Source organism: Cherax quadricarinatus, chromosome 4 (assembly GCF_038502225.1).
Source record: "Cherax quadricarinatus isolate ZL_2023a chromosome 4, ASM3850222v1, whole genome shotgun sequence".
In the NCBI taxonomy this organism is placed as follows: Eukaryota; Metazoa; Arthropoda; class Malacostraca; order Decapoda; family Parastacidae; genus Cherax; species Cherax quadricarinatus.
Window position 1 is genome coordinate 39,933,167 of NC_091295.1, and position 26,721 is coordinate 39,959,887.

At 38.6% G+C, this 26,721-nt stretch overlaps 2 protein-coding genes across 11 annotated transcripts in view; one reads left to right on the top strand and one right to left on the bottom strand.

The window, feature by feature from the left end:
• Positions 1–480, top strand: part of LOC128684570 (uncharacterized) — a 48,244-nt gene extending 47,764 nt beyond the window's left edge. For 4 of the 5 annotated variants that reach the window (XM_053770842.2, XM_053770845.2, XM_070095909.1 and 1 more), the window contains one exon: positions 130–480. In XM_053770842.2, the coding sequence (XP_053626817.1) occupies positions 130–252 (123 nt within the window). In that variant the 3' untranslated portion in view covers positions 253–480. The remainder of the gene's footprint in view (positions 1–129) is intronic. The other variant, XM_053770844.2, reaches the window with a different exon arrangement.
• The window catches only part of LOC128684571 (mucin-5B-like), a 1,040,772-nt gene that overhangs the window by 5,493 nt on the left and 1,008,558 nt on the right, over positions 1–26,721 (bottom strand). Inside the window, exons 1-4 of one of the 6 annotated variants that reach the window (XR_011393425.1) lie at positions 22,880–23,031; positions 14,683–14,796; positions 5,241–5,374; positions 467–4,560 (exon numbers count right to left, since the gene is read on the bottom strand). The gene's annotated coding sequence lies outside the window, so the exon portion shown is untranslated. Of the gene's footprint in view, positions 1–466; positions 5,375–14,682; positions 14,797–22,046; positions 22,066–22,879; positions 23,036–23,348; positions 23,495–26,721 lie in introns of those variants that run through there. The other 5 variants (XR_011393424.1, XM_070095950.1, XM_070095940.1 and 2 more) reach the window with 5 other exon arrangements.

Sequence of the window (26,721 nt, forward strand, 5' to 3'; positions counted from 1 at the left end):
TAATATGAAAATATAAACTGGCTGTAATCTTGACTAATTAAGCTTTACCAATTTAAAATGTAAAGTAAATCAATATCAGTAAACACCAAATGTGAACATGTATAGTGTTTAAGTCTTATTTTATTCCAGGAGTATGATGCAGCATCACTTGTAGATAAACACGTTGGACCAATGGTGTGTGTGTTGCAAGAGATCAACAGAGCAAAACGTACATCGAGTCAAACCTACACACTCATTGAGCTTCCATATTGAACTTAAATGCTCAAACTAATAAGAGGTTTTCCATTTTGTTATATAGTGTTACCAATAGCCACTATATAATGGCAATCAATCATATCAAGTCAAACTGCAAGATAATGTTCACACACAGGAAGTTAATTTAGTATTTTAAAATGCTTTTATTTTTATAATGGTACAATCAATATGATAAATATATTTATATACTAGTGTATACAGAAATATATTTACTTCTCATTACTACTTATACTATAATGTATACCTTCTCCAATTTTACAAGATCAGTAATATTTTATTTTTACATATAATGTATGATAAATTCAGATTCTAAATGCTCTCTTATGTCTTGCATTTATCATTGCCAGTACTGAACTCTGTAATGTTAGCAACAGGCACCACTTGCACTGTAGACCAAGTTTTATAATTTACAAAACCACCCCCACATGAATCGGAATCTAGCTCTTAATATCTGTTTACAAGAGAGAGTGCTGCATAATCCTACAGGTTTAGCGCTTCCCCTTGATTATAATAATAATAATACAAGAGAGAGTTCCATAAACCCAAACCAGAGTAATATAATTTAAATCCCTCCATGCTACTAGCTTGGCTTATTGACAGGTGGGAGGGAACATGTGTTATACACTAATTTGTGTGGTGGTGCTAATGGGAGATTACATAAAAACATGCACAGTAGATCTGAAGAGACTGCAGTGTATTTTGGTCTCGTCTTTAACCATACATATCAATTTATCTTCCATTCTTTTCTTTGGTCTGAGCAAAAATCACCTTTAACAAGAGAGATTTTCTTCCTGCATACAATGTACTATAAGTCTGGACCATGAAACCTCTCAAAGGCAAAAAGGGTGAACATGGAAGATGTTTCATAATCCAAGTTTACAGTACATTGTATGAATGAAGGAAATCTCTCGTTACAGGTGATTTTTACTTGGACTAGAGAAAAGAATGGAAGATAAATTAATATCTATGGTTAAAGATGAGACCAAAATAGATTGCATCATCATCAAATCTGCAGTCTAGGGTTATTTATGGTTGCTGCTGCTGAACACTGTTCATCTTGTGACAAGTTTGGGGTCTTAGCATAGTTTAATAGCCTAGATCATTTGCATATCCCATTAGTCTGCAGTTCATGATTATAAATATATACAGTAGGCACTGTAAATAACAGAGCATCAGTGTCATGAACATTAGTCAATGGTAGAAGGAAACTCGTGTAGACAAAAACAGGAGAATAGTTGATTTGTATATTTTGATCAGCAGAGCACAGAGAGAATTATTATTATTATAATCAAAAAGAAGTGCTAAGCCACAAGGGCTATACAGCAGAAAGAGAAAAATCTCACTCTTTTACAGTGGCAACTAAGCAAATTGTCAGGGTCCAATTTCAGTTTGCTGCATTCTATTGGACTGTTTTGTATATCAGTGAGCATGCAGAATTTATCTCTGACATCACCACTAACACCTCTGACACACTCCCTGTGACTTTTTGCTAGCAACAGATTTATTAAACAAACTTTGATGATTCTTCCTTTAGCACTCCTCACTGCCCTTACAAACTACCTCCGTTATACTCTCCACCCTTGCTAGTTGCAGATCAGCACATTACACAGTTCACACACCCTACCATGCAGCACTGTATGACCCTGGTGGGTTTAGCACTTAGTTTTGATTATAATAATATAGTGACAGATGGGTAGAGGGACAAGTAAATGTCAGTTCTACTTGTTAATGTAGGGGAGAGGCTTGAGATACCTCATGGCCACAAGGGACACTTAATGTCTCATTAAACCATGAACTGATATTTACTTCTTTAATGTGAATTTATGTCCAGTTGGAGTTGTCCTTAAATGAAAGTACATTATTATTATAATCAAAGAAAGCACTAAACCAACAAGGGTCATGCAGCGCTGCATGGTAGAGCCGGGGCTATAAACAGCTAGATGGAGAGGGGATCAGAGGTGAGGGGAGAAAAGGACTGGAAGGGATGCTAAGGGTTATGTGTCAAAGTTTATACAGTAAATTAGTTGCTGACAAAGTCAAAAAGTGACTGTAAATCAAAGGTAGGGCTGTCTGCAAGAAGGGAAGATAAGGTAAGAGCGGTAGGGCAGTGGTGTCATCGGGGGTAAGTACCACGAGCTCGTTGGTAACCGGGCAATCCACAAGAAAGTGAAGAACCGAGATAGAGACCTGGCAAACCTCAGAGAGGAATAGGATGTTCCACGAGATACCCACGGGTAAGGTGGGTATGGCCGATGCGGAAACGGAAGATCACAGTCTCCCAACTATGGCAACAGTGGTAAGAAGATGGCCACAAACCTAAAATTGTTATAATCAGAGAAAGCGCTAAACTGACAAGGGTCACCCCTCAAGGAAGGTTCCTTGATGTTGGTGAGGGGCTCTTGATTTAGGGAATTGGATCTGTGCTCCAGTTCCCCGAATTAAGCCTGAATGCCTTCCACATCCCCCCCCCCAGGTGCTGTATAATCCTCCGGGTTTAGCGCTTCCCCCTTGATTATAATAATAATAATAATAATGACAAGGGTCATACAGCTCTGGGGGGCAGAAAATAAATAGTGCTGGGGCTATAAACAGCTAGGTGGAGAGGGGATCAGAAGTGAGGAGAGAAAAGGACTGCTAGAGACACTAAGGGGTATGTGTCAAAGTTCATACAGTAAATCAGTTGCTGACAGTCAAAAAGTGATTGTAAATCAAGGGTAGGGTCGTCTGCAAGAAGGGAAGATAAGATAAAGAGTGGTAGGGCAGAGGTGTTGGAGGTAAATCCTGCAAGCTTGCTGGTAAACCAGGCAATCTTCAAGAAAATGAAGAACCGAAATAGGGACCTGACAAACCTCACAGAGAGGAATAGGGTGGCGTTCCATGAGATACCCATGAGTAAGGCGAGTATGGCCAATGTAGAGATGGGAGAGCACAGTCTTCTGAGTACAGCAACGGTGGGAAGAAGATGGCCACAAACCTAAAAGTGGTTTAGAGTGCAATTTGTTATGGTGCATGCCCAACCGCAGTTGTTGCCAATGGCCGCGAGGACGGGACGAGATGATCAGAAAATAATCTCTGAACGGAATACCTCTATAGGAAACTGGAAGACCATGTACCACTGACCACACAGCAGCATCTGTTTATTCACTGCCCTGCATGTCAACATGTCCAGGGACCTAACAGAAAATTACCTGTTTTTGCTAGCCACACCCCTCAAGAAAAGTTCCTTGATGCTGGTGAGGGGCTCTTGATCTAGGGAACTGGATCTGTGCTCCAGTTCCGCTGAATTAATCCTGAATACCTTTCATCCCCCACAGGCGCTCTATAAACCTACGGATTTAGCGCTTCCCCCTTTGATTATAATGATAATTTTGCTAGCCACACGATGCAACCATAGTTGAATACAAAGGACCAATGGATGAGGGGAATCAAATTGTTTAATGGCTTGTAAAGCACTGAGGGAATCTGAAATGATCACAAATGTTGAAGGAGACATATATGTAATAGGGAGAAGCTCTACGAGGATAGCATACAACTTGGCAGTAAAAATACTAGCCGAGTCTAACAAACGACCTTGGACAACATCGTCAGGGAACACCGCTGCAAACCCAACACCATCAGAAGATTTAGAGCCATCTCTATAAACAGTAACCACATGAGCATGTGACCAGAAGTGATCAAGAAAAAGCGAGAAAAAAGCAGGTAGGAGAGCTTTGGCGCATGGCAGAACAGGCAAACCGTTAGAACCTCCCAAGGGGGAGAGAAAAGGCAAACGCTAAATGAACATACAAGGGAGGCAACTGGAGAGAAGACCGGAGGGAAAACAAACAGAAAACGGTCGGAGTAAGCAGGGGCGTTAAACAAATAATGGGCTTCTACTAACGTCTGAGACCAACCTGTATGTAGACGGAACACGAAGGTGATGAAAGCAGACAAAGTAATGAAGGCAACGAGCATCCTGACGATCAGCTAAGGAAGGAACATTCACCTCAGCATAGAGGCTTTCAACAGGGGATGAACAAAAGGTACCAAGGCATAAACGTAGACCCTGATGATGAAGGGGATCTAACTTAGAAAGAATGGTAGGAGAAGCTGCAGAACAGACTTGGTTGCCATGATCCAGCTTGAACAAGACTAGGGTGGAATGCAAACGGAGGAGAATCCGACGATCTGCTCCCCACGAATGGTGTGCAAAAATTTTAAGGAGATTCAGCCGACCACAGCACGCTGCCTTGAGAGAGGAAATGTGAGGTTTCCATGTCAACCAGCGATTGAAGAGAAGGCCAAGAAATTTGACCGTATCACATTCTGGAATACGTGAGCCGTGTAAATATAACGGAATGTCTGGGACAAGAGGATGTCTAGTGAAGGTAATGAAATGGGTTTTCACACTAGAAAAATGAGAAGTGGCCCAATGAGAAACTCGGTCAATCGCATCCTGAAGGGAGGCTGCTACCAGGCAAATGAAAGTATAGTATTTGGCTTATAACCATTGCTTTTGAGAAAAAAACACTTAGAAGTAGGGGTTATAGACAAAATACCATACTTCAACTAGACATAATTACCAAATTCACACTAAAGTACACACTGGTGCCTAATTTAATCAGAAGTGCACCAACTATTTGAGACTTCCCTCAAATCCACAATTAGATGTCATGTACTAAAGTGTTACCCATATATTATCAACTTGTAATGACATTTGTCCCCAACCTGGTCACCACTACAAAATGCAGTTTTCTTATTCTTTGTATTCTGCTGTCAAGGATTACTGACCGATATCAAAAATACCTATACAGAAAAACTACTCCCAGGTCTTGGTCTACTTGAAACCTTTTCAGTTACTGTGTATAATATTATACACACAATAAACAGAAGACTGTACATTTATTAAAAAAATAGTTTTTGTGTGTGTCCTCTTCTGTTTTATATTTGTTGTACTACATAATAAATTATATTTTTTATATGATAAATGAACTCTTTGCTCTCACCTAATGTTCTTGGAATGATCTGTCACTGGGAAGATTGATTAAAATGTCATGCTACTAGATTATCATTTTGAGACATTGTAATTTTTCACAACTGAAGAAATCAATGTTAGACATCTACTTGTCCTGCTCCTTTCCTGAAATAAAAAAAACAGTTACTCAGAATACTTAGTGATTTAGTTTAGAATGAAGTCTTAGGATGTCAAATTATTACATTACTATACTTTTGGGAAGTGTTTAACACATACGAGTCATAGCCCCTGAAGAATGGGAGGCAATCAGGTTTGATCCAAAGTAGAAGGTAGCTCTAATTCCCAAAATCAAGAGCCCTTCACTAGTAATTACCCTCAAGGGAAGTTCTTGGATGCCAGTAAAGGGTTTATGATTCAAGGAATTCTCTTTGTTTTTCCTTGGATTGAACCTGATTGCTTTCCATTCTCTCAGGTGCTGTATGATCCTTACAGGTTACTTCTCATACCGTGAGTACTGGCACCTCAATAAGATTAATTTTATTATGGAGAAGCACTAAACCTGCAGGGGTCACATAGTGCCTGGTGAATGGTAGGCATATATTGAACAAATGCACCAAGCACTTCAACACTATATCCCCCACCTGCTTTTAACATCTTGTGTCTTGATCCTATCTATACCCTCTTTCATCGTACGCACTGCCTCGTGCACCTTTCCCAAACACACATCTGGCTCTTCCCACAATTCCTCAAACTATTCCCTCCATCTTCCTATCTAACATTTTTCCCTTCTTTTTTTTAAACTACTAAATCCATTTGTTGCCGAGAGCAAGGGGCTAGTAATCCCTTCTGTATACATTACTTAGTAATGTACTCAGTGGGATACAGCTGGTTTCTTGAAAAAAAAAAAAAAAAAAAAAAAAAAAAAAAAAAAAAAAAAAAAAAAAAAAAAAAAAAAAAAAAACAATCCATTTGTTTCCCCTAGGCTTTCTCAATTTATAAATCATGGCACAAAACTTTTTGTCAGTAATTTTTTTTTATAAAGCTTCACCCACTCTTACTGGTGAAAAGTGACATTTGGTAATGTTACACAATGAGTCTCATTCTTCAACTTGTCGGTTTTCTAAACCATTTATATCACACTCCTATTGGTACTCCTTTTGCACTACCTTCCCAATATTTTAACCTCTCTCTATTCTCTCCTTATACTCTGCCCTCTGTATATCACTTAAACACTGTAAAAAAAACTCATGTTAAATTTTCTCCTCATTCCATCAAATGCTGAGCTTGAAAAGATATCTAATTAGATCACAACAAAATCATAGTCAATGATGAGAAGACCTTCAGCATAATGTTTGGGAACAAAGCTAAAGATATTCATTTCAACATAAAGATAAATAATTCACTAATCAAAAGTCAGGATGAAAGTAAATTCTTGGTAGCACACCTGGGCACCAAATTAAAATTCCACTCAGATCCAGAATATTTCTAATACTGTAAAGTCCCCCCCTTACTCTACTACTCCACAATCTATGCCTATCTCACCTATTGTATTTGTGCACAGGGATCAAGAACAACAAATCACTTGAAACCAGCAGAAATCTGCTCTTAGAATTATCACTCATTCAGTTTCTAGGCAACACACACCAACCCCCTTCCTTTTCAAAATCTTAAATTTGCTTAAAATTCAAAATATTCACACTACTGTGCATGCTATGTATATAGGGAACTCGGTACAAACATTAACCCAAAGCTTAAACTGTTTTTGGAGAGCTGCAACAGAATGCATTAACACAATACGTACAAGGAATAAGTATCTCTTTGACATACCATGTGTACGACTCAACCTGTTCAAAAACTTGATGCAAATAAAAGGCCCAAAAATATGGAACTCATGGACTGAAACTGTCAAAAGTTCACTATCGTTCAACAGCTTTAATAACATAGTTAAACACCTATTAAATCTTACTTAATGTTATATCCAATAAGTGATTGTAAATAATCAAGCAATACTAGCACTGCTATAATTCTGCCACTCCATCAAATGCACATCATCAAGGTGATACAAATTCAATGTAAATAGTCTGTAATTGCATAAAATTATATGCTATGAACAGAATTAAATAGCATGTAAGTTCTAGGGTTAGTCTGGCCAAAATGCTGGGCAAATTAGATGGCTTTCTATTGGACATTCAATTGTACCAAATTGCCCTTCTACTATACAGTGGAACCTCTGTTTCCGTATGCCCTGGTTTTTGTAGGATTTGGTTTTCGACGACTTTTTTTATCTAAATTTTGTCCCAGTTTTTGTATATCCGCTTGGTTTTCGTAGAGTTGACAATGGTCCGTACCAAACGTATCTGCCTGCCTGCGCCCACACAAAGCATCCCACATGTCCTGACTTAGTCTGGCATTATTTCTCGTTGAGTGAACACTACCCAGAGCATTTGGATAACATTTTGTAATAATCCATTGTTTTTTGTGCTTGTTTATTGAATGCGACTGCTAAATAAGCCATCGTAGGGCCAAAGAAAGTTCTGAGTGCCAGCCCTTTGATAAAGAATACGAGAAACATGATAGAATTCAAGAAAGAACTCGTGGTAAATTACAAAAGTGGAAAAGGGGGATTCCCCTTCCAAACAATAACCTCTCCTCTTTCCTCTCCCCTCCTCGCCGTCTTCCATACACCAACGAGTCTTCAATGAAGGTAAAAAGTCATGTTAAATGTTCATTTATCCATTTTATTAGTCATTTATATTTATTTCTCACTGCTTTCTGTATGTAAAACTATAGTTATTCTCTATAAAATGTGTTTTTTGTTAATATTTTTGGGTGTCTGGAAAGGATTAATTGGATTTACATTATTTATTTTTTTATTATTTTTTTTTTTTTTATTATCACACTGGCCGATTCCCACCAAGGCAGGGTGGCCCAAAAAAGAAAAACTTTCACCATCATTCACTCCATCACTGTCTTGCCAGAAGGGTGCTTTACACTACAGTTTTTAAACTGCAACATTAACACCCCTCCTTCAGAGTGCAGGCACTGTACTTCCCATCTCCAGGACTCAAGTCCGGCCTGCCGGTTTCCCTGAACCCCTTCATAAATGTTACTTTGCTCACACTCCAACAGCACGTCAAGTATTAAAAACCATTTGTCTCCATTCACTCCTATCAAACACGCTCACGCATGCCTGTTGGAAGTCCAAGCCCCTCGCACACAAAACCTCCTTTACCCCCTCTCTCCAACCTTTCCTAGGCTGACCCCTACCCCGCCTTCCTTCCACTACAGACTGATATACTCTTGAAGTCATTCTGTTTCGCTCCATTCTCTCTACATGTCCGAACCACCTCAACAACCCTTCCTCAGCCCTCTGGACAACAGTTTTGGTAATCCCGCACCTCCTCCTAACTTCCAAACTACGAATTCTCTGCATTATATTCACACCACACATTGCCCTCAGACATGACATCTCCACTGCCTCCAGCCTTCTCCTCGCTGCAACATTCATCACCCATGCCTCACACCCATATAAGAGCGTTGGTAAAACTATACTCTCATACATTCCCCTCTTTGCCTCCACGGACAAAGTTCTTTGTCTCCACAGACTCCTAAGTGCACCACTCACTCTTTTCCCCTCATCAATTCTATGATTCACCTCATCTTTCATAGACCCATCCGCTGACACGTCCACTCCCAAATATCTGAATACATTCACCTCCTCCATACTCTCTCCCTCCAATCTGATATTCAATCTTTCATCACCTAATCTTTTTGTTATCCTCATAACCTTACTCTTTCCTGTATTCACCTTTAATTTTCTTCTTTTGCACACCCTACCAAATTCATCCACCAATCTCTGCAACTTCTCTTCAGAATCTCCCAAGAGCACAGTGTCATCAGCAAAGAGCAGCTGTGACAACTCCCACTTTGTGTGTGATTCTTTATCTTTTAACTCCACGCCTCTTGCCAAGACCCTCACATTTACTTCTCTTACAACCCCATCTATAAATATATTAAACAACCACGGTGACATCACACATCCTTGTCTAAGGCCTACTTTTACTGGGAAAAAATTTCCCTCTTTCCTACACACTCTAACTTGAGCCTCACTATCCTCGTAAAAACTCTTCACTGCTTTCAGTAACCTACCTCCTACACCATACACTTGCAACATCTGCCACATTGCCCCCCTATCCACCCTGTCATACGCCTTTTCCAAATCCATAAATGCCACAAAGACCTCTTTAGCCTTATCTAAATACTGTTCACTTATATGTTTCACTGTAAACACCTGGTCCCCACACCCCCTACCTTTCCTAAAGCCTCCTTGTTCATCTGCTATCCTATTCTCCGTCTTACTCTTAATTCTTTCAATAATAACTCTACCATACACTTTACCAGGTATACTCAGCAGACTTATCCCCCTATAATTTTTGCACTCTCTTTTATCCCCTTTGCCTTTATACAAAGGAACTATGCATGCTCTCTGCCAATCCCTAGGTACCTTACCCTCTTCCATACATTTTTTAAATAATTGCACCAGCCACTCCAAAACTATATCCCCACCTGCTTTTAACATTTCTATCTTTATCCCATCAATCCCGGCTGCCTTACCCCCTTTCATTTTACCTACTGCCTCACGAACTTCCCCCACACTCACAACTGGCTCTTCCTCACTCCTACAAGATGTTATTCCTCCTTGTCCTATACACGAAATCACAGCTTCCCTATCTTCATCAACATTTAACAATTCCTCAAAATATTCCCTCCATCTTCCCAATACCTCTAACTCTCCATTTAATAACTCTCCTCTCCTATTTTTAACTGACAAATCCATTTGTTCTCTAGGCTTTCTTAACTTGTTAATCTCACTCCAAAACTTTTTCTTATTTTCAACAAAATTTGTTGATAACATCTCACCCACTCTCTCATTTGCTCTCTTTTTACATTGCTTCACCACTCTCTTAACCTCTCTCTTTTTCTCCATATACTCTTCCCTCCTTGCATCACTTCTACTTTGTAAAAACTTCTCATATGCTAACTTTTTCTCCCTTACTATTCTCTTTACATCATCATTCCACCAATCGCTCCTCTTCCCTCCCACACCCACTTTCCTGTAACCACAAACTTCTGCTGAACACTCTAACACTACATTTTTAAACCTACCCCATACCTCTTCGACCCCATTGCCTATGCTCTCATTAGCCCATCTATCCTCCAATAGCTGTTTATATCTTACCCTAACTGCCTCCTCTTTTAGTTTATAAACCTTCACCTCTCTCTTCCCTGATACTTCTATTCTCCTTGTATCCCATCTACCTTTTACTCTCAGTGTAGCTACAACTAGAAAGTGATCTGATATATCTGTGGCCCCTCTATAAACATGTACATCCTGAAGTCTACTCAACAGTCTTTTATCTACCAATACATAATCCAACAAACTACTGTCATTTCGTCCTACATCATATCTTGTATACTTATTTATCCTCTTTTTCTTAAAATATGTATTACCTATAACTAAACCCCTTTCTATACAAAGTTCAATCAAAGGGCTCCCATTATCATTTACACCTGGCACCCCAAACTTACCTACCACACTCTCTCTAAATGTTTCTCCTACTTTAGCATTCAGGTCCCCTACCACAATTACTCTCTCACTTGGTTCAAAGGCTCCTATACATTCACTTAACATCTCCCAAAATCTCTCTCTCTCTTCTGCATTCCTCTCTTCTCCAGGTGCATACACGCTTATTATGACCCACTTCTCGCATCCAACCTTTACTTTAATCCACATAATTCTTGAATTTACACATTCATATTCTCTTTTCTCCTTCCATAACTGATCATTCAACATTACTGCTACCCCTTCCTTTGCTCTAACTCTCTCAGATACTCCAGATTTAATCCCATTTATTTCCCCCCACTGAAACTCCCCTACCCCCTTCAGCTTTGTTTCGCTTAGGGCCAGGACATCCAACTTCTTTTCATTCATAACATCAGCAATCATCTGTTTCTTGTCATCCGTACTACATCCACGCACATTTAAGCATCCCAGTTTTATAAAGTTTTTCTTCTTCTCTTTTTTAGTAAATGTCTACAGGAGAAGGGGTTACTAGCATATTGCTCCCGGCATTTTAGTCGCCTCATACGACACGCATGGCTTACGGAGGAAAGATTCTTTTCCACTTCCCCATGGACAATAGAAGAAATTAAAGAAGAACAAGAGCTATTTAGAAAAAGGAGAAAAACCTAGATGTATGTATATATATATGCATGTGCGTGTCTGTGAAGTGTGACTAAAGTGTAAGTAGGAGTAGCAAGATATCCCTGTTATCTAGCGTGTTTATGAGACAGAAAAAGAAAACAGCAATCCTACCATCATGCAAAACAGCTACAGGTTTCTGTTTCACAGCAACCTGGGTGGTTGCTGTCTACCAACCTACATTATTTCTTATGGGAAATAATGCTTCACTTTTCATATGATTTGGTTTTCATCAGACTTTCTGGAACGAATTAATCACGAAAACCGAAGATCCACTGTACTTGCAAGAAAGCTGCAATCAAATATGCTGTAAATTTCTATGCAATCTCTATGTACTGTATGTTCAATAAGAAATATTTTTTATTTTATTTTATTAACTACACCTATTTCCACCCACACCCACCCTGCTATATCTACAAACATCTGCTGCATACTAACCTGCATTCCTAATTCTAATCCATACCTCTTTGACCCCCTTCTAATTAGCTGTATTTGTAGCTCACCATTCTCACAATACAGTAGTTCCTTTTATCTTACTCTAATTGTCTCCTCCTCTAATTTATTGTCTTTCACTTTTTTTATTCTTACCCATTGATGACATTCTCCCCTACCCCATATACCTTTTACTCTCATTGTAGCTACTGCTCAATGATCTGATATATCTGTCATCCCTCAAAATATGCACATCCAGAATTGTACCCACAAACTTTTTATATACACGATAACACCAGGCCCATAGCCTGGTAGGCAACACTCTCACTTCACACGCTGAGTGTCTGTGGGTCAATCCCCTTCGAGGGTGGAAACACTGGGCATGTTTCCTTATACCTTCTGTCCCGTTTGCCTAGCAAGGTACCTGGATGTTAGTGGAATGGTGTGGGTCACATCCTGGGGAACAAGATTGAGAACCCCAATGGAAATAAGACAGACAGTACATTGATGACACACTGCCTTTCTTGGGTTATCCTGGGTGACTAACCCTCCGGGGTTAAAAATCTGAACAAAATCTTATTTTAACACATTATTTAAGAAAGTACTGTTACTACTGATATGCCTATATCATATCTCATGTATTTATTTATCCTCTATTCTATACATAATTCTAAGAGAGGCTCTCCCCCCCATCTTTACCATATGCCCCTGGCACTCCAAACTTATCTACTATGCCACCTACAACTATTTCTCCCACTTTAGTATTTAGGTTGCCCACAATAATTATTTTCTCACTTGCTTCAAAACTCCCTAAACATTTGCTTTACATCCCAAAATCTCTCTCTCTCTCTCCAGGTGAACAAGCTCCTACTTCTTAACATCTCACCCTTAATCTAATCTACATAATTCTTGAATTTAAACACCTACACCCCCATCTCCTTCCATAGTTGATAATTTAACCCTTTGACTGTTTACGCCGTATAAATACGTCTTACGCGCCACTGTTTCTGATATATATATACATGTACTCATAAATTCTAGCGGCTTCAAATCAAGCAGGAGAAACCTGGTAGGCCCACATGTGAGAGAATGGGTCTGTGTGGTCAGTGTGCACCACATAAAAAAATCCTGCAGCACACAGTGCGTAATGAGAAAAAAAAAACACTGGCCGTTTTTTTGGATTAAAACGCTGATTTTGAGGTATATTTTCGTATAGTATTTATCGGTGTATTCTCGTTTTCATGGTCTTAGGTGATAAAATGGAAAACATATTAAAGAAATGGAGATGGTTTTCATTAGTTTCATGATGAAAACGACCTTGAAACTGAGCTCAAAGTAGCGGAAATGTTCGATTTTTACCAATGTTCAAGAGTAAGCAAATCACACCACACGTCCAATACACGTCAACTGGGGAGTCTAATATTCTTTTACTAGTGCACTTATATTATTTATACCATTTTTAAAATAATGTAGTAGTCTGCATACCAGTAAATTTTGTATTTTTTTGTATGAATAAAAAATCAAAATAGAAAGCAATAGTAATATACGAGGGGCCTAGAGATGTGACTAATGAACAGAGGATATGTTATTTTAGTGCCAAGAATGTCTACCTTGTTTATTCTGGACCCTATTTTGAAATTGGCATCTTTTTTGATTTGTGTGAAATTGGCCAAATTGCCAATTTCTGACCACTTTATTGGGTAGTTCAAATCGGTAAATGGGCGGTTTCTTCTACTCAACTGATAGATAAAATGGAGTTCTAAAGAAATAGCTATGAGTTTGGTCAACTGGAACAACGGAATTGGCTAAAAACAGGGCTCAAAGTCGGCGAAATTGCCAATACCTTTATGTCGCTGAGACCGCTAACTTCGCGGTAGTGTAATTCCGTGAGTTTTCGACCAAATTTCGAACTTTTGGTGTCATTACCATTGGGAAAAGATTCTCTATCATTTCACAAGAAAATTTTTTTTTTTTTTTTTTTTTCAAAAATTTTGCGACATAGAATGACAGTTTCAGAAAGGGGCCTGCGACAGTCAAAGGGTTAATAATACTGCTATTCCCTATTTTGCTGTAGTTTTCTCACATGCACCTGATTTATTAAATAGTGATAATTTTAACAGATTTTTTTTATCTAACCTAACCTTCAGTGAAAGCTTTATATGCATTTAGTTTTTCACATTTTTTAAAGCAATTACCAAACAAATAGATCTACCATGTCATCTGCAAATTTTCTGGTAGAAAATAATTTAACCTAAAAAACAAAGCTATTCTTTTACTTATTTTAATAAAGGGAAAGTGTTAAACACAAATGGGTCATTTAGCACCTGGGAAAAGGTGGATGGGGGCACTTAGATTTGATGCAAGAAAGGGGAGGATAAATACAGCTCTTGGAATCAAGATCCCTCACCAGTATCATAGGACCTTCCTTGAGGGGATCCTGAGCTTAGGATTTTTTTTTTTTTTTTTCAAGTTTTCAGTATTGCCCAATCATACATGTACACTCTTACAAACTTAAGAAAAATAAATTGATAATTTATGACTATTACAGGACTGCTTTTTTTTGTCTAACTTTACAAACAGCTTTCAATCAAAGCTTTATAGGCAAGATTTTTTTCCATTTTAAGGAAGTTTAGTCAAACAAATAAATCTACCATGCAAGTTGCCAATTTTATGAAAAATTTAAGACTGAAAAAAAAAAGCTATAATCTTAGGTTTATAAAAAAATAGTTTTCAATATTGCTAACAATCACATAACGTGTACCCACTGGAACACACTTGCCTGAATGTGGAAACTGATCCTAGATAAGTCTTCCAAGTCGGCTACCTCTGGCTAGCTAAAAGCATCAGTAATACTTCCTGGAATATGGACATCCATGCTGGTGAAGAATGGTACCTATAAAATAAGTTAATATGAGTATTTATAGTTGTCTAGTACCCTAACATACTGATTATGAAAAAGGAGTGAAAATTATTATCTATAATTTTATCATATTGTTTGTCTTTTTTTTTTACCTGCTTTAAATGAAATCTTCATATACAGGGTTTCTCACATCTGTAAGCATTGATCAAATCTACACTGAAAATTTTGCGAGAAAAAAAAATCAACCTCAAATAAACCTTATATCCACTCTGACACTAGTTAGAAAAATAGGTGAAACTTACTAAATACAGTGGAACCTCAGCTTACGAATTTAATCCCTTCCGTGACCTCGTTCGTATCCCGATTTGTTCGAATGCTGAGTCAATTTTCCTCATTTAAATTAACTGAAATGGCATTAATCTGTTCCAGGAGAATTCCTGCTCCTAGGAGGCACGACAAAATACTTCAAAATACTTATTTATGTATCATAATTCATCTAATTTCACAACAGGTGCATCATTGTCAGTGTTCAGCATTTCTTCGATGTCAGCTTCCTGTAACTCCATTAGTACACAGTCAAGATGAGTAAATAAAACTGTCAATGCTTATTGCTTGGGTACGTTTATTCTGTTAGTGGGCTGGATCTGTGAAGTACCTGCCTAGTATGGGCCAACAGGCCTGCTGCAGCGTATTATTACAGTGGACCCCCGGTTCGCGAAGTCACCGGTAACCGATAAATCCGGAATCCGAAGCGTTATATCGCAAAAAATTTGCCCTGGTTCCCTTAACAAAACCCAGTATGCGATACAATTTGTACGAGACATGTCCACATGTGGCCTGAACTGCCCCGTGTGTGCCAGTGTTTACAAGCCAGCCAGTGTGCGTGCATCTAAGGATACATTCGGTACATTCCATATTATCCATATTATCACTGTTTCTGGTGCTTGGTTCTGCAAAATAAGTCACCATGGGCCCCAAGAAAGCTTCTAGTGCCAACCTTTCGAGACCAAGGGTGCTAATGACTAATGAAATGAAGAGAGAGAGAATTGCAAAGTATGAAAGTGGAGTGTGTGTGTCGGACCTGGCCAAGCTGTATAGTAAATCCCAATCAACCATCTCTACTATAGTGAGCAGGAAAACGGCAATCAAGGAAGCTGTTCTTGCAAAAGGTGCAACTGTGATTACAAAACAGCGATTGCAAGTGTTAGAAAATGTTGAGAGACTGTTACTGGTGTGGATAAATGAAAAACAGATAGCTGGAGATAGCATCTCTCAAGCGATCATTTGTGAAAAGGCTAGGCAGTTGCATGAGGATTTAATTAGAAAAATGCCTGCAACCTGTGGTGATGTAATGAGTGAATTTAAGGCCAGCAAAGGTTGGTTTGAAAGATTTAAGAATCGTAGTGGCATACATAGTGTGATTAGGCATGGTGAGGCTGCCAGTTCAGACCAGAAAGCGGCTGAAAAATATGTGCATGAATTCAAGGAGTACATAGAGGCTGAAGGATTGAAACCTGAACAAGTGTTTAATTGTGACAAAACAGGCCTGTTTTGGAAGACATTGCCAAGCAGGACCTACATTACTCAGGAGGAAAAGGCACTCCCAGGACATAAGCCTATGAAAGGCAGGCTTACTCTTCTCATGTGTGGCAATGCTAGTGGTGATTGCAAAGTGAAGCCTTTATTGGTGTATCACTCAGAAACTCCCAGAGCGTTCAGGCAAAAGAATATCCTCAAGGCTAATTTGTGTGTGCTGTGGAGGGCAAACACTAAGGCATGGGTCACTAGGGACTTTTTCTATGACTGGTTACACATGCATTTGCCCCCACTGTGAAAAATTACCTAATTGAAAAGAAATTAAACCTTAAGTGCCTCCTGGTGCTAGACAATGCCCCTGGTCATCCTACAGACTTGTCAGAGCGACTTTGTGGGGGACATCAAGCTTCATTAAGGTCAAGTTTTTGCCTCCTAATACCACTCCTCTCCTGCAGCCCATGGACCAGCAGGTCATTTCCAACTTCAAGAAACTGTACACAAAAGCTATGTTTGAAAGGTGCTTTGAAGTGACCACAGAAACTCTATTGACTCTAAAGGAGTTTTGGAAGGATCACTTTAATATCCTCAATTGTGTAAACCTTATAGGTAAGGCTTGGGAGGGAGTGACTAAGAGGACCTTGAACTCTGCTTGGAAGAAACTGTGGCCAGAATGTGTAGACAAAAGGGATTTTGAAGGGTTTGAGGCTAACCCTATGCCAGTTGAGGAATCCATTGTGGCATTGGGAAAGTCCTTGGGGTTGGAGGTTAGTGGGGAGGATGTGGAAGAGTTGGTGGAGGAGGACAATGACGAACTAACCAATGATGAGCTGCTAGATCATCTTCAACAGCAAGAGGCCAGACCTGAGGAAACTGCTTCGGAGGAGGGGATGGAGAAAGTGAGGAAGTTGCCTACTTCAAAGATTAAGGAAATGTGTGCAAAGTTGCTTGAAGTGCAAACCTTTTTTGATGAAAATCACCCTGACACAGCTACTGCAAGCCATGTTGGCAACCTGTACACTGACAATGTTGTGAACCACTTTAGAAAAGTCATAAAGGAACGAGAGGTACAGGTCTCTATGGACAGATATGTTGTGCGACAGAAGTCCAGTGACTCTCAAGCTGGTCCTAGTGGCATTAAAAGAAGAAGGGAAGTAACCCCGGAAAAGGACTTGCACGGGTGTCTTGGGTATCTTGCACGGATTAATTTGATTTCCATTATTTCTTATGGGGAAAATTGATTCGCTTTCCGATAATTTTGCTTTACGATGAGCTCTCAGGAACGGATTAATGACGTGAACCGGGGGTCCACTGTATTACTAGTATGTATGCATTATAATAATAATTATTATTATATTATTATTATTGTTATTATTAATTTAGGGAAGTGGAGCACAGATACAATTCCCTTGATCAAGAACCCCTCACCAAAGAACCTCCCTCGAGGGGGAAGTTCGCATCCTGAAATTTCATTCGTATCCAGAAGTAAAAAATCAATCGAGCGACTGTTCGTATCCTGAAAAATTCACATGGTGGGGCATTCGTAAGCCGAGGTTCCACTGTACTGATAATTTTGCATGTTGGCTTCCTTTTTACCTAAATTAAATTAACTTTCAATAGAGGCTTTATACTGTATACAGGTTTTTTCACATTTATAGGATTTACTTTGGCAATTGCCAGTTTTACACTCATAAAAAAATGAGCTATATAAAGGCTTAAGATATTTATAATTTTTTCAAGTTTTCAACAGTGTTTAAAATCACACATGTACTCTCACACATACTTTATTTATTTATTAATTTGAACATGATACAGAGAAGTACAAAAGAATACAGTTAAATGCAGCATGCCAAAGGCACTTGAATGCATAGCATTATGGGCAGGCTTAAAATTAACTTAAGATTAACTAAGCAATGAAGTATTCAGTGGTAAAACATTATTGTAAACAGATAACAACACAAATGAGTATTACAAAAACAGGTCGTATGGTTGCATGCATTGCTGTACAAACAGTATTTATTTATTTATTTAATTTGAACATGATACAGAGAGTACAAGGAATAAAATTTTTAAAGCGCAGCATGCCAAAGCCCCTTGTATGCAGAGAATTATGGGCAGGCTTAAAATTAACTTAAGATTAACTAAGCAATGATATATTCTGTGGTACAAAAATTATTGTAAAACAGATAACAATTTAGTACAAATGTGTATTACAAAGACAGGTCATATGGCCATTTACTGCACTGGTCGCCATTGCCCAGCAGTGAGAGTAGCCACTCTCATTGCTGAGGTCCAGGTAGCAAACTCTGGAGATTAACATGAAACTGGTCATTTACTGTGTTGCTGTGTAATCAGTAGAATGGAGTATTCTGTTAGGTAATGAAGTTAAATAGTAACAAAGTTTGATTGGGTCACAGGTTAACATTTATGAGATACAATAATGAGATACATATATGAGATACATATATGAGATACATATATGAGATACATATATGAGATACATATATGAGATACATATATGAGATACATATATGAGATACAATTTATGAGATACAATTTATGAGATACAATTTATGAGATACAATTTATGAGATACAATTTATGAGATACAATTTATGAGATACAATTTATGAGATACAATTTATGAGATACAATTTATGAGATACAATTTATGAGATACAATTATTCAGTATTTATTTAGTTGTGGGTGAGTAAGTGATTTTTGAGAAGAGATTTGAATTTATAATCAGACAGTGTTTCTTTTATATTCACAGGTAATGAATTCCAGATTTTAGGGCCTTTTATGTGCATTGAGTTTTTTCATAGCGTGCGATGGACACAAGGAACATCAAAGAGTGATCTGTGTCTTGTGTTATGGTTATGTGTTCTGTTGAGGCTGGTAAGGAGATTTTTGAGGGGAGGGTTTATGTCAGAGTTAAGTGTTCTATGTATGTAGTAGGTGCAGTAATAAGTATGGATGCTTTGTATTGTGAGTAGGTTTAGAGTTTTGAATATTGGTGGAGTGTGCTGTTTGTAATGGGAATTTGTTGTCATTCTGACTGCAACCTTTTGTTGGGTGATTAGTGGTCTGAGATGGTTTATTGTTGTTGAGCCCCATGCACAAATTCCATAGGTGAGATAGGGGTAAATAAGTGAGTGATATAGGGCCAGGAGGGCTGACTGTGGAACATAGTACCATATCTTCGATAGTATGCTTACGGTCTTGGAATTTTTTGGGGAAATTTGTTGCATATGTGTTTGAAATTCGAGTCTATTATCAAGGTGGATTCCTAGGAATTTTCCCTCTTGTGAGTTTTGTGATAGGTGATTCATTTATCATTATGTTAAGAGACACATCTGCAGCTCTGTTACCAAACTGAATGTAGTAGGTTTTGTCAATGTTTAGAGTAAGTTTGTTGGTCCTCATCCAGGTTAATATTTTCTGTAATTCGGTATTTACAGTATTGGCTAGCATGACTGGGTTCGGGTGAGAGTAGACGTATGTAGTGTCATCTGCAAATAGTGTGGGTTTGAGTAGTTGCAATGCATTTGGTAGGTCATTTATGTATATGAGAAAGAGAAGAGGGCCTAGGACACTTCCCTGTGGGACACCAACTGTAATTGGCTGTGCGGAAGAGTTTGCCCCATTTGTGTACACATATTGGCTTCTGTTGCTGAGGTATGACTAAGTAGTTGAGGGAGTGCCCTCTTATACCATAGTGCAACAATTTTATGTGGAGCAAGCCATGGTCAACTGTATCGAAAGCTTTACGTAAGTCAATGAAGATCCCCAGTGGGACTTCTTTTTTCTCTATTGCTGTATAAATATATTCTAGCATGTGGGTAATAGCATCATTAGTATTTTTATTAGGCCTGAACCTAAACTGACAGGGGTTGAGTATGTTGTGGGAGATGAGGTAGGAATAGATACACTTATGGGTAAATTTTTCAAAGATTTTAGAGAGAGGGTGTAAGTTGGATATTGGCCTGTAGTTATTCAAGTCTATGTGGTCTCCTCCTTTATGGATCGGGGTGACCCTTGCTATTTTGAGAGCTGTAGGAAAGGTAGAGGATTCAGTGGATTTGTTAAAGAGTGGTGCAATGATTGGTGATAGCACCTGTGACATTTTTTTGTATATAATGGGTGGTAAGGTATTTAAATCTCCTGTCTTGTTTTTTAGTTTGTTGATAATAAGGGAGACTTCAGTTGGGTTAGTCGGAGCTAGGAACAGTGTGTTCGGGTAGTTGCCAGTGAGGTAGTCATTGGGTGGGGTATCTGAGCTTGGGATTTTATTGGCAAGGTTTTTTCCTATAGTGGAGAAGAAATCATTGAGTCTGTTTGCTGTTTCAGTAGGTGGGAATTGGGGTTCATCTGGTTTTGTTAATTCAATTTCGCTATTTCGTGTTATCTTTTTTGTTCCTAGTATTTCTGATAGGGTTTTCCAGGTCTTTTTTTATGTCACCTCGTAAGTTGGATAATCTGTTCTCATAATACAATTTTTTAGCCCTTCTTATTAGGCTGGTTAGGATTGACGAGTAACGTTTTGTTTGGTCTCTGGTTATGTGGCCCATTCTGTACTCTTTTTCGTATAGGTGCTTTGTATTTATGGATTTGAGGATACTGGGTGTTAGCCAGGGACTGTTCAGTCTCTTTGCAGTCATCTGTTTAGTTTTTTTAGGGCAGTGCTTGTTATAGAGGTATTGGGTCTTTTTTAGAAAATTATTAATACATTCGCCAATATCTGTATAGATTTCTAGCTCAGTGTGGTAGTCAATGCTTGTCACTGCTGCTGTGAAGTTATTGATAGCTGCCTCATTGTGAAGTCTGAAAGTGACTTTAGTAGTGTCTGGGGGTAATTTGCCAAGGTTTGTTATGAGGAAGGTAGGGTAATGGTCTGTGGTATTATCTGTGATTATGCCTGATCTTAAGGGGGATATGGTGTTGGCCCAGATGTGGTCTAGTAGGGAAACACTAGTCTCTGTAACTCTTGTAGGTTTTGTTACTGTTGGTAGCAACATGCAGTTACTCATTGTGTTTGTGAATTCAGTAACATGTGGGTCTTGGTCTTGTAGGAGATTTATATTGAAGTCACCTGAGAGTAGTAAGTGATCTTTGTTCATGCGTGCATCAGTTATCATACTTCCTAGGTTGTCACTAAAACGGTTAATGTTTGACTGTGGTACTCTGTAGATGTTTATCACTGTGAGAGGTTTTTGTAGGTATTTGGATTTGAATTTAGCTATTATATATTCTCCATGTTCATCCCTTGTGCCTTTGATTGTTCTGTTGTGTAGTAATTACAGTTACTGTTTGATTCATTTAAGTCATTAGATAAGAGGTTGGTATCAGGATCAATGCTAATTATCATAAGATTTATAGTGAATCTATAGTTAGAATTAAGTATAAGACAAAGCAAATATTCTAAAGCTATAAAATAGCACCTGAATTATTTTAACAAATGTAAAAAATATGAGCTAAGGTAGCTCTTTAAAGCTAAAATAAATGAGGCAATATAAAAGGGACTAAACTAATTTGTGGTGAACAAAAAAGTGGTAATCAAATAAATGAATATAATGGCAAAATAATGAGCTTATTACACTTTAGCACCTGAGAATAGCACCTTGATTATTTTAACAATTGTAAATATATGAACTAAGGTTGTTATATAAAGCTAAAATAAAAGAGAAAAAATATAAGGGACTAAATTACGTAATGGTAAACAAAGTTAAAATGACAGATAGTCACTTACCTGGAGTTTACCTGGAGAGAGTTCCGGGGGTCAACGCCCCCGCAGCCCGGCCTGTGACCAGACCTCCTGGTTGATCAGAACCTGATCAACCAGGCTGTTACTGTTGGCTGCACGCAAACCAACGTACGAGCCACAGCCCGGCTGGTCAGGAACCGACTTTAGGTGCTTGTCCAGTGCCAGCTTGAAGACCGCCAGGGGTCTGTTGGTAATCCCCCTTATGTATGCTGGGAGGCAGTTGAACAGTCTCGGGCCCCTGACACTTATTGTAAGGTCTCTTAACGTGCTAGTGACACCCCTGCTTTTCATTGGGGGATGTTGCATCGTCTGCCAAGTCTTTTGCTTTCGTAGTGAGTGATTTTCGTGTGCAAGTTCGGTACTAGTCCCTCTAGGATTTTCCAGGTGTATATAATCATGTATCTCTCCCGCCTGCGTTCCAGGGAATACAGGGAATATTGATTTGGGAGTAAGATCTGATTTGTTATATATAATAAGTTGAGCAATCATTTTTAGCAATTCAAGGACTTATTTCTCTTTTTACCTAACATAACATTCAATGAAAGCTTTACATGAAGAATTTTTCACTTTTGTAGGAAATGATTAAGCAAACTGATCTATGTCAACAACCAGAAAAATAGATTTTTGTTTACCATGCATTCATTATCCTGGTACAAGAACATAAAAACATTGCAACACTGCAGAAGGCTTAATGACCATACTAGGCAGGTCCAGTTCACACCCAAAAAAAAACATCCTCTTATTATTATTATAATCATAAGCAAGCGTGGAATAAGTAGTTCTACATCCACTCGTATACCCATCCAACCTATACTTACAGCTAATTAGTTCTGGAATTCGACACTCCAGTACAGCTGGAAAACATTATGACGTGTTTCCATTAGACACCTGCTGTCCATGTTCACCCATCAGTATAAAATGGGTAACTGGGTGTTAGTGGACTGGTGTGGGTCGCATCCTGGGACAAAACTGATCTAATTTCCCCGAACTGCGCTGTATAACAAGCGGCTTTCTATATAGCAGTATGTCATTGATGTCAGCTAGGACTGCATACCTTGTACATGTACTTATGGAAATAAAGATATTATTATTACTGATAACTACTGGGGAGTGTTCCACCCTTCTTCACCTTTATTCAAGAGGCGGAATGGCCAAACAGGCATTTAGGTAATGCCCAGTGAGACGCTGGGTTGAGTAAAACGAAAAACAGCTGAAAAAAAATATCATGGAAAATTTAAATCATAACTGCTGTACAAAGATTGAAACGAAAATGAAATACGCCTTAACTGAAAAGTGAAAACACGTCTCCAGCCTCAGTAGTTAAATGAGCCGACCTGAGAGGTGACGGATGCTCGGGCCAGTTGTAAGACCCAGTCCGTTTCTGCCTCTATTGCTAAACCAGCATTTCCATGTATCCTTTTTACTTTTGTCACAAACTTTCAGCAAGTTATTTATATCTTTTTTTTTTTTCAAATTCTACATTTCAATCTATCACCCCATCCCCTCGATTCTACAACATTCCAGAGAGCGCAATTACAAACCTTCCACCTATCTTCTCTGTACATTTTCCAGCATATTTAATTCCATTCTGTAATACGGACACAAGGACTCTGCAGCATAATTTAAATGAGGCCTTATCAAAGACATATAAAGTTGAAGTACAATAATAATAATAATATAATATCTTTATTTACTACAAGTACATGTACATGGTATACAGACCAAAGCTGACATCAATGACGTACTACTATATAGAAATTATTATTATTATAATCAAAAAGAAGATTATAATCAAAAAGAAGATTATAATCAAAAAGAAGACTATATAGAAAGCCCCTTGTTATGCTGAACATTTTGGGCAAATTAAGTCAGTGTCCCAGGATGCGACCCACACCAGTCGACTAACACCCAGGTACCCATTTTACTGATGGGGAACATAGACAACAGGTGGAAAGAAACGCCCAATGTTTCTACTCTGGCTGGGAATCGAACCCAGGCCCTCGCCGTTATAACCTTAGGACTTGTATTATTTATACTTCTTAATATGAAGTCAAGAATTTTATTGTTGTGACTTCTAAATTGCTTTTGCATTCAGATTGATAAATATGGCGGTTGCATAGATCAGGATGCACAACACACTCCGTGAGGTAGCATGGCGCGTTTCAATGCAGTCGGTCATTCTGTTCTTAGATGGGCATTTTTTGCCATGTTAGTGCGAATTTTGTGCAAGAAATTTTTTTTTTTAAAAGAAAGAACAGCGTGTGCGAGACATTCTGTTTCAAGCTTGTGAAACTAAGAAAATGCTGCAGCAAGCATTTGGCGACGAAACAATGAGTAGGACACAGTTTCAAATGGTTTTCTCAATTCCAAGCAGGACGAATCTCAGCTGAAGATAATGAATGCTCTGGTCATTCATCAACATCAAAAAGATGGCAACATTCATGAAGATCGTCATAAGAGTATCCTAGACATTGCAAGTGCTGTGGGAATTTCTTATGAGTCGTGTCAATGAATTTTGACCGAAAATATGAACATGAGGAAAGTAGTTGCAATAGCTGTGTCCTGCCTACTGACTCAAGAAAGACAATCGTTTTCTAGCTAAAAACAACATGGTGGTCGCCCCCTACCCTATCTATTCCTCAGATCTAGCTCCCTGTCCTTTTTCTGTTCCCCAAAATAAAAAGGGTACTGAAGGGGCAGCGTTTTAAGGACATGGAATTCCGAGATTAAAGGAGAATCGAAGGCCTTGGTTATACGCCGTTAGGAAGATAAGATAAGATAAGATTTCGTTCGGATTTTTAACCCCGGAGGGTTAGCCACCCAGGATAACCCAAGAAAGTCAGTGCGTCATCGAGGACTGTCTAACTTATTTCCATTGGGGTCCTTAATCTTGTCCCCCAGGATGCGACCCACACCAGTCGACTAACACCCAGGTACCTATTTGCTGCTAGGTGAGCAGGACAACAGGTGTCAGGAAACGTGTCGAAATGTTTCCACCCGCCGGGAATCGAACCCGGGCCCTCCGTGTGTGAAGCGGAGCTTTAGCCACCAGGCCACCGGGCCAGAGATGCTTCAAGAAGTGGCAAAGGTGCTGGGATCAGTGTATAGCCTCCCAAGGAGAGCAATGCGAGGAAAACAACTTCAATTAGGTGATTAAATAAATACCTACATATTTTTTGCGGCAGTTCAGGAACTTTTGATAGTACTTCGTACCTGAAACCCCTTGGACTGGTCTTTATTTTCCCTTGAACATTAATTTCACATTCTCTTTTGGCTTTATTCGTTTTTGTCTTTTCTCTTAAACTGAATATACTTTCCCGAAATACTGTACTTACAATAATTTGAAAATTCATAGTATCTTAATTTGAAATAGTTATCATTATTATCATGATCGGGAGTAGTTCCATAATGTTTTTATACTTGCCGTTCATTACCATTGTTTCGTTCTTTAGTTCTTTGCCTCGGCAACATTTGTACTGCACTATCTTATGGCTTTCTATTATACTTCTTACCAATGAAATAAAATAAATCATTACGATTTCGCGAGTCAAAATAAATCCTAGTTAAGTACCGACCGAGTAATTCAGTTGAGAGACTTGGGAACTGGTTGTACTGGGGTCACGGTGATACCAAGACCATGTGGAAGACGTACATACAATTATGATATTTATTAAAAGAAACGTTTTTGCCAAGAATGGCTTCATCAGTCCCGATGAAGCTACTCGTGGTGAAACGTTTTCGGTTAACTGTACTTACATGTACCTGTACCTACATAAACTTAGGTTTAAGACTATTACTAGGTGAAACTCGGGTATTAGTTTACTTTTATCATACATACAACCTATTGAACACCATGTAATAAGTATTTCTCGTGGAAACTTTTGAGATATGTTAGCGAAAATAGTACATTTATTTGAGTGGTGCAGCACGTCTGAGTCAATCATCACACGTTCCCTTAAATAACTGTCATAACTGTATATATGAGTTTTCTCACACTACCTTGTAACTCCTGTTCATTTGTAATGACATTCAGCACCGGTAATATACTATTTACGTAAATTCACAAATTTCTTCACATTCTATTGTGTTATACCTTTTAGACAAATTCACTAGCATATATTCATGGCCAGGGCCGTTGGCAAAAAATAGAGAGGGTGGAGAGGCACCGGTCAAGAGCTCTCGATCTAGGAAAAAAAATGGAGAAGCACTGATCAAGAGTTCTCGATCCAAGAACTTGGATCTATCTTTTCCTTCTTTGGATCATACTTAATTACCAACCACTGTGTGCTGTATGACCACGCGGTAGAGTTTCTCCTATGTATTATAATTATTTAAGCAGATTTGATTGAGGGCACCGTCAAGATGGGCAGCCAGGGTGTGGGAAGCACAATATATAATGTAATACAACATAATGAGCTCACCATAACGCAGTATACAACACAATATAATAGTAACACAACAATGAATGTAGTGAACCAGTGAACCAGAACACAACACTAAGTGCACTGTGTTAGGTATAATGACACAAGTGCAAGTAATATGACATTTTATTTGGCAACGTTTCGCTCTCCAGGAGCTGAACATCAAAATGGTATACAATACCGACAGGTTGGTAGGTAAGACACATAGTGTGGAAAATACTGTACATATTTTCCAGAAA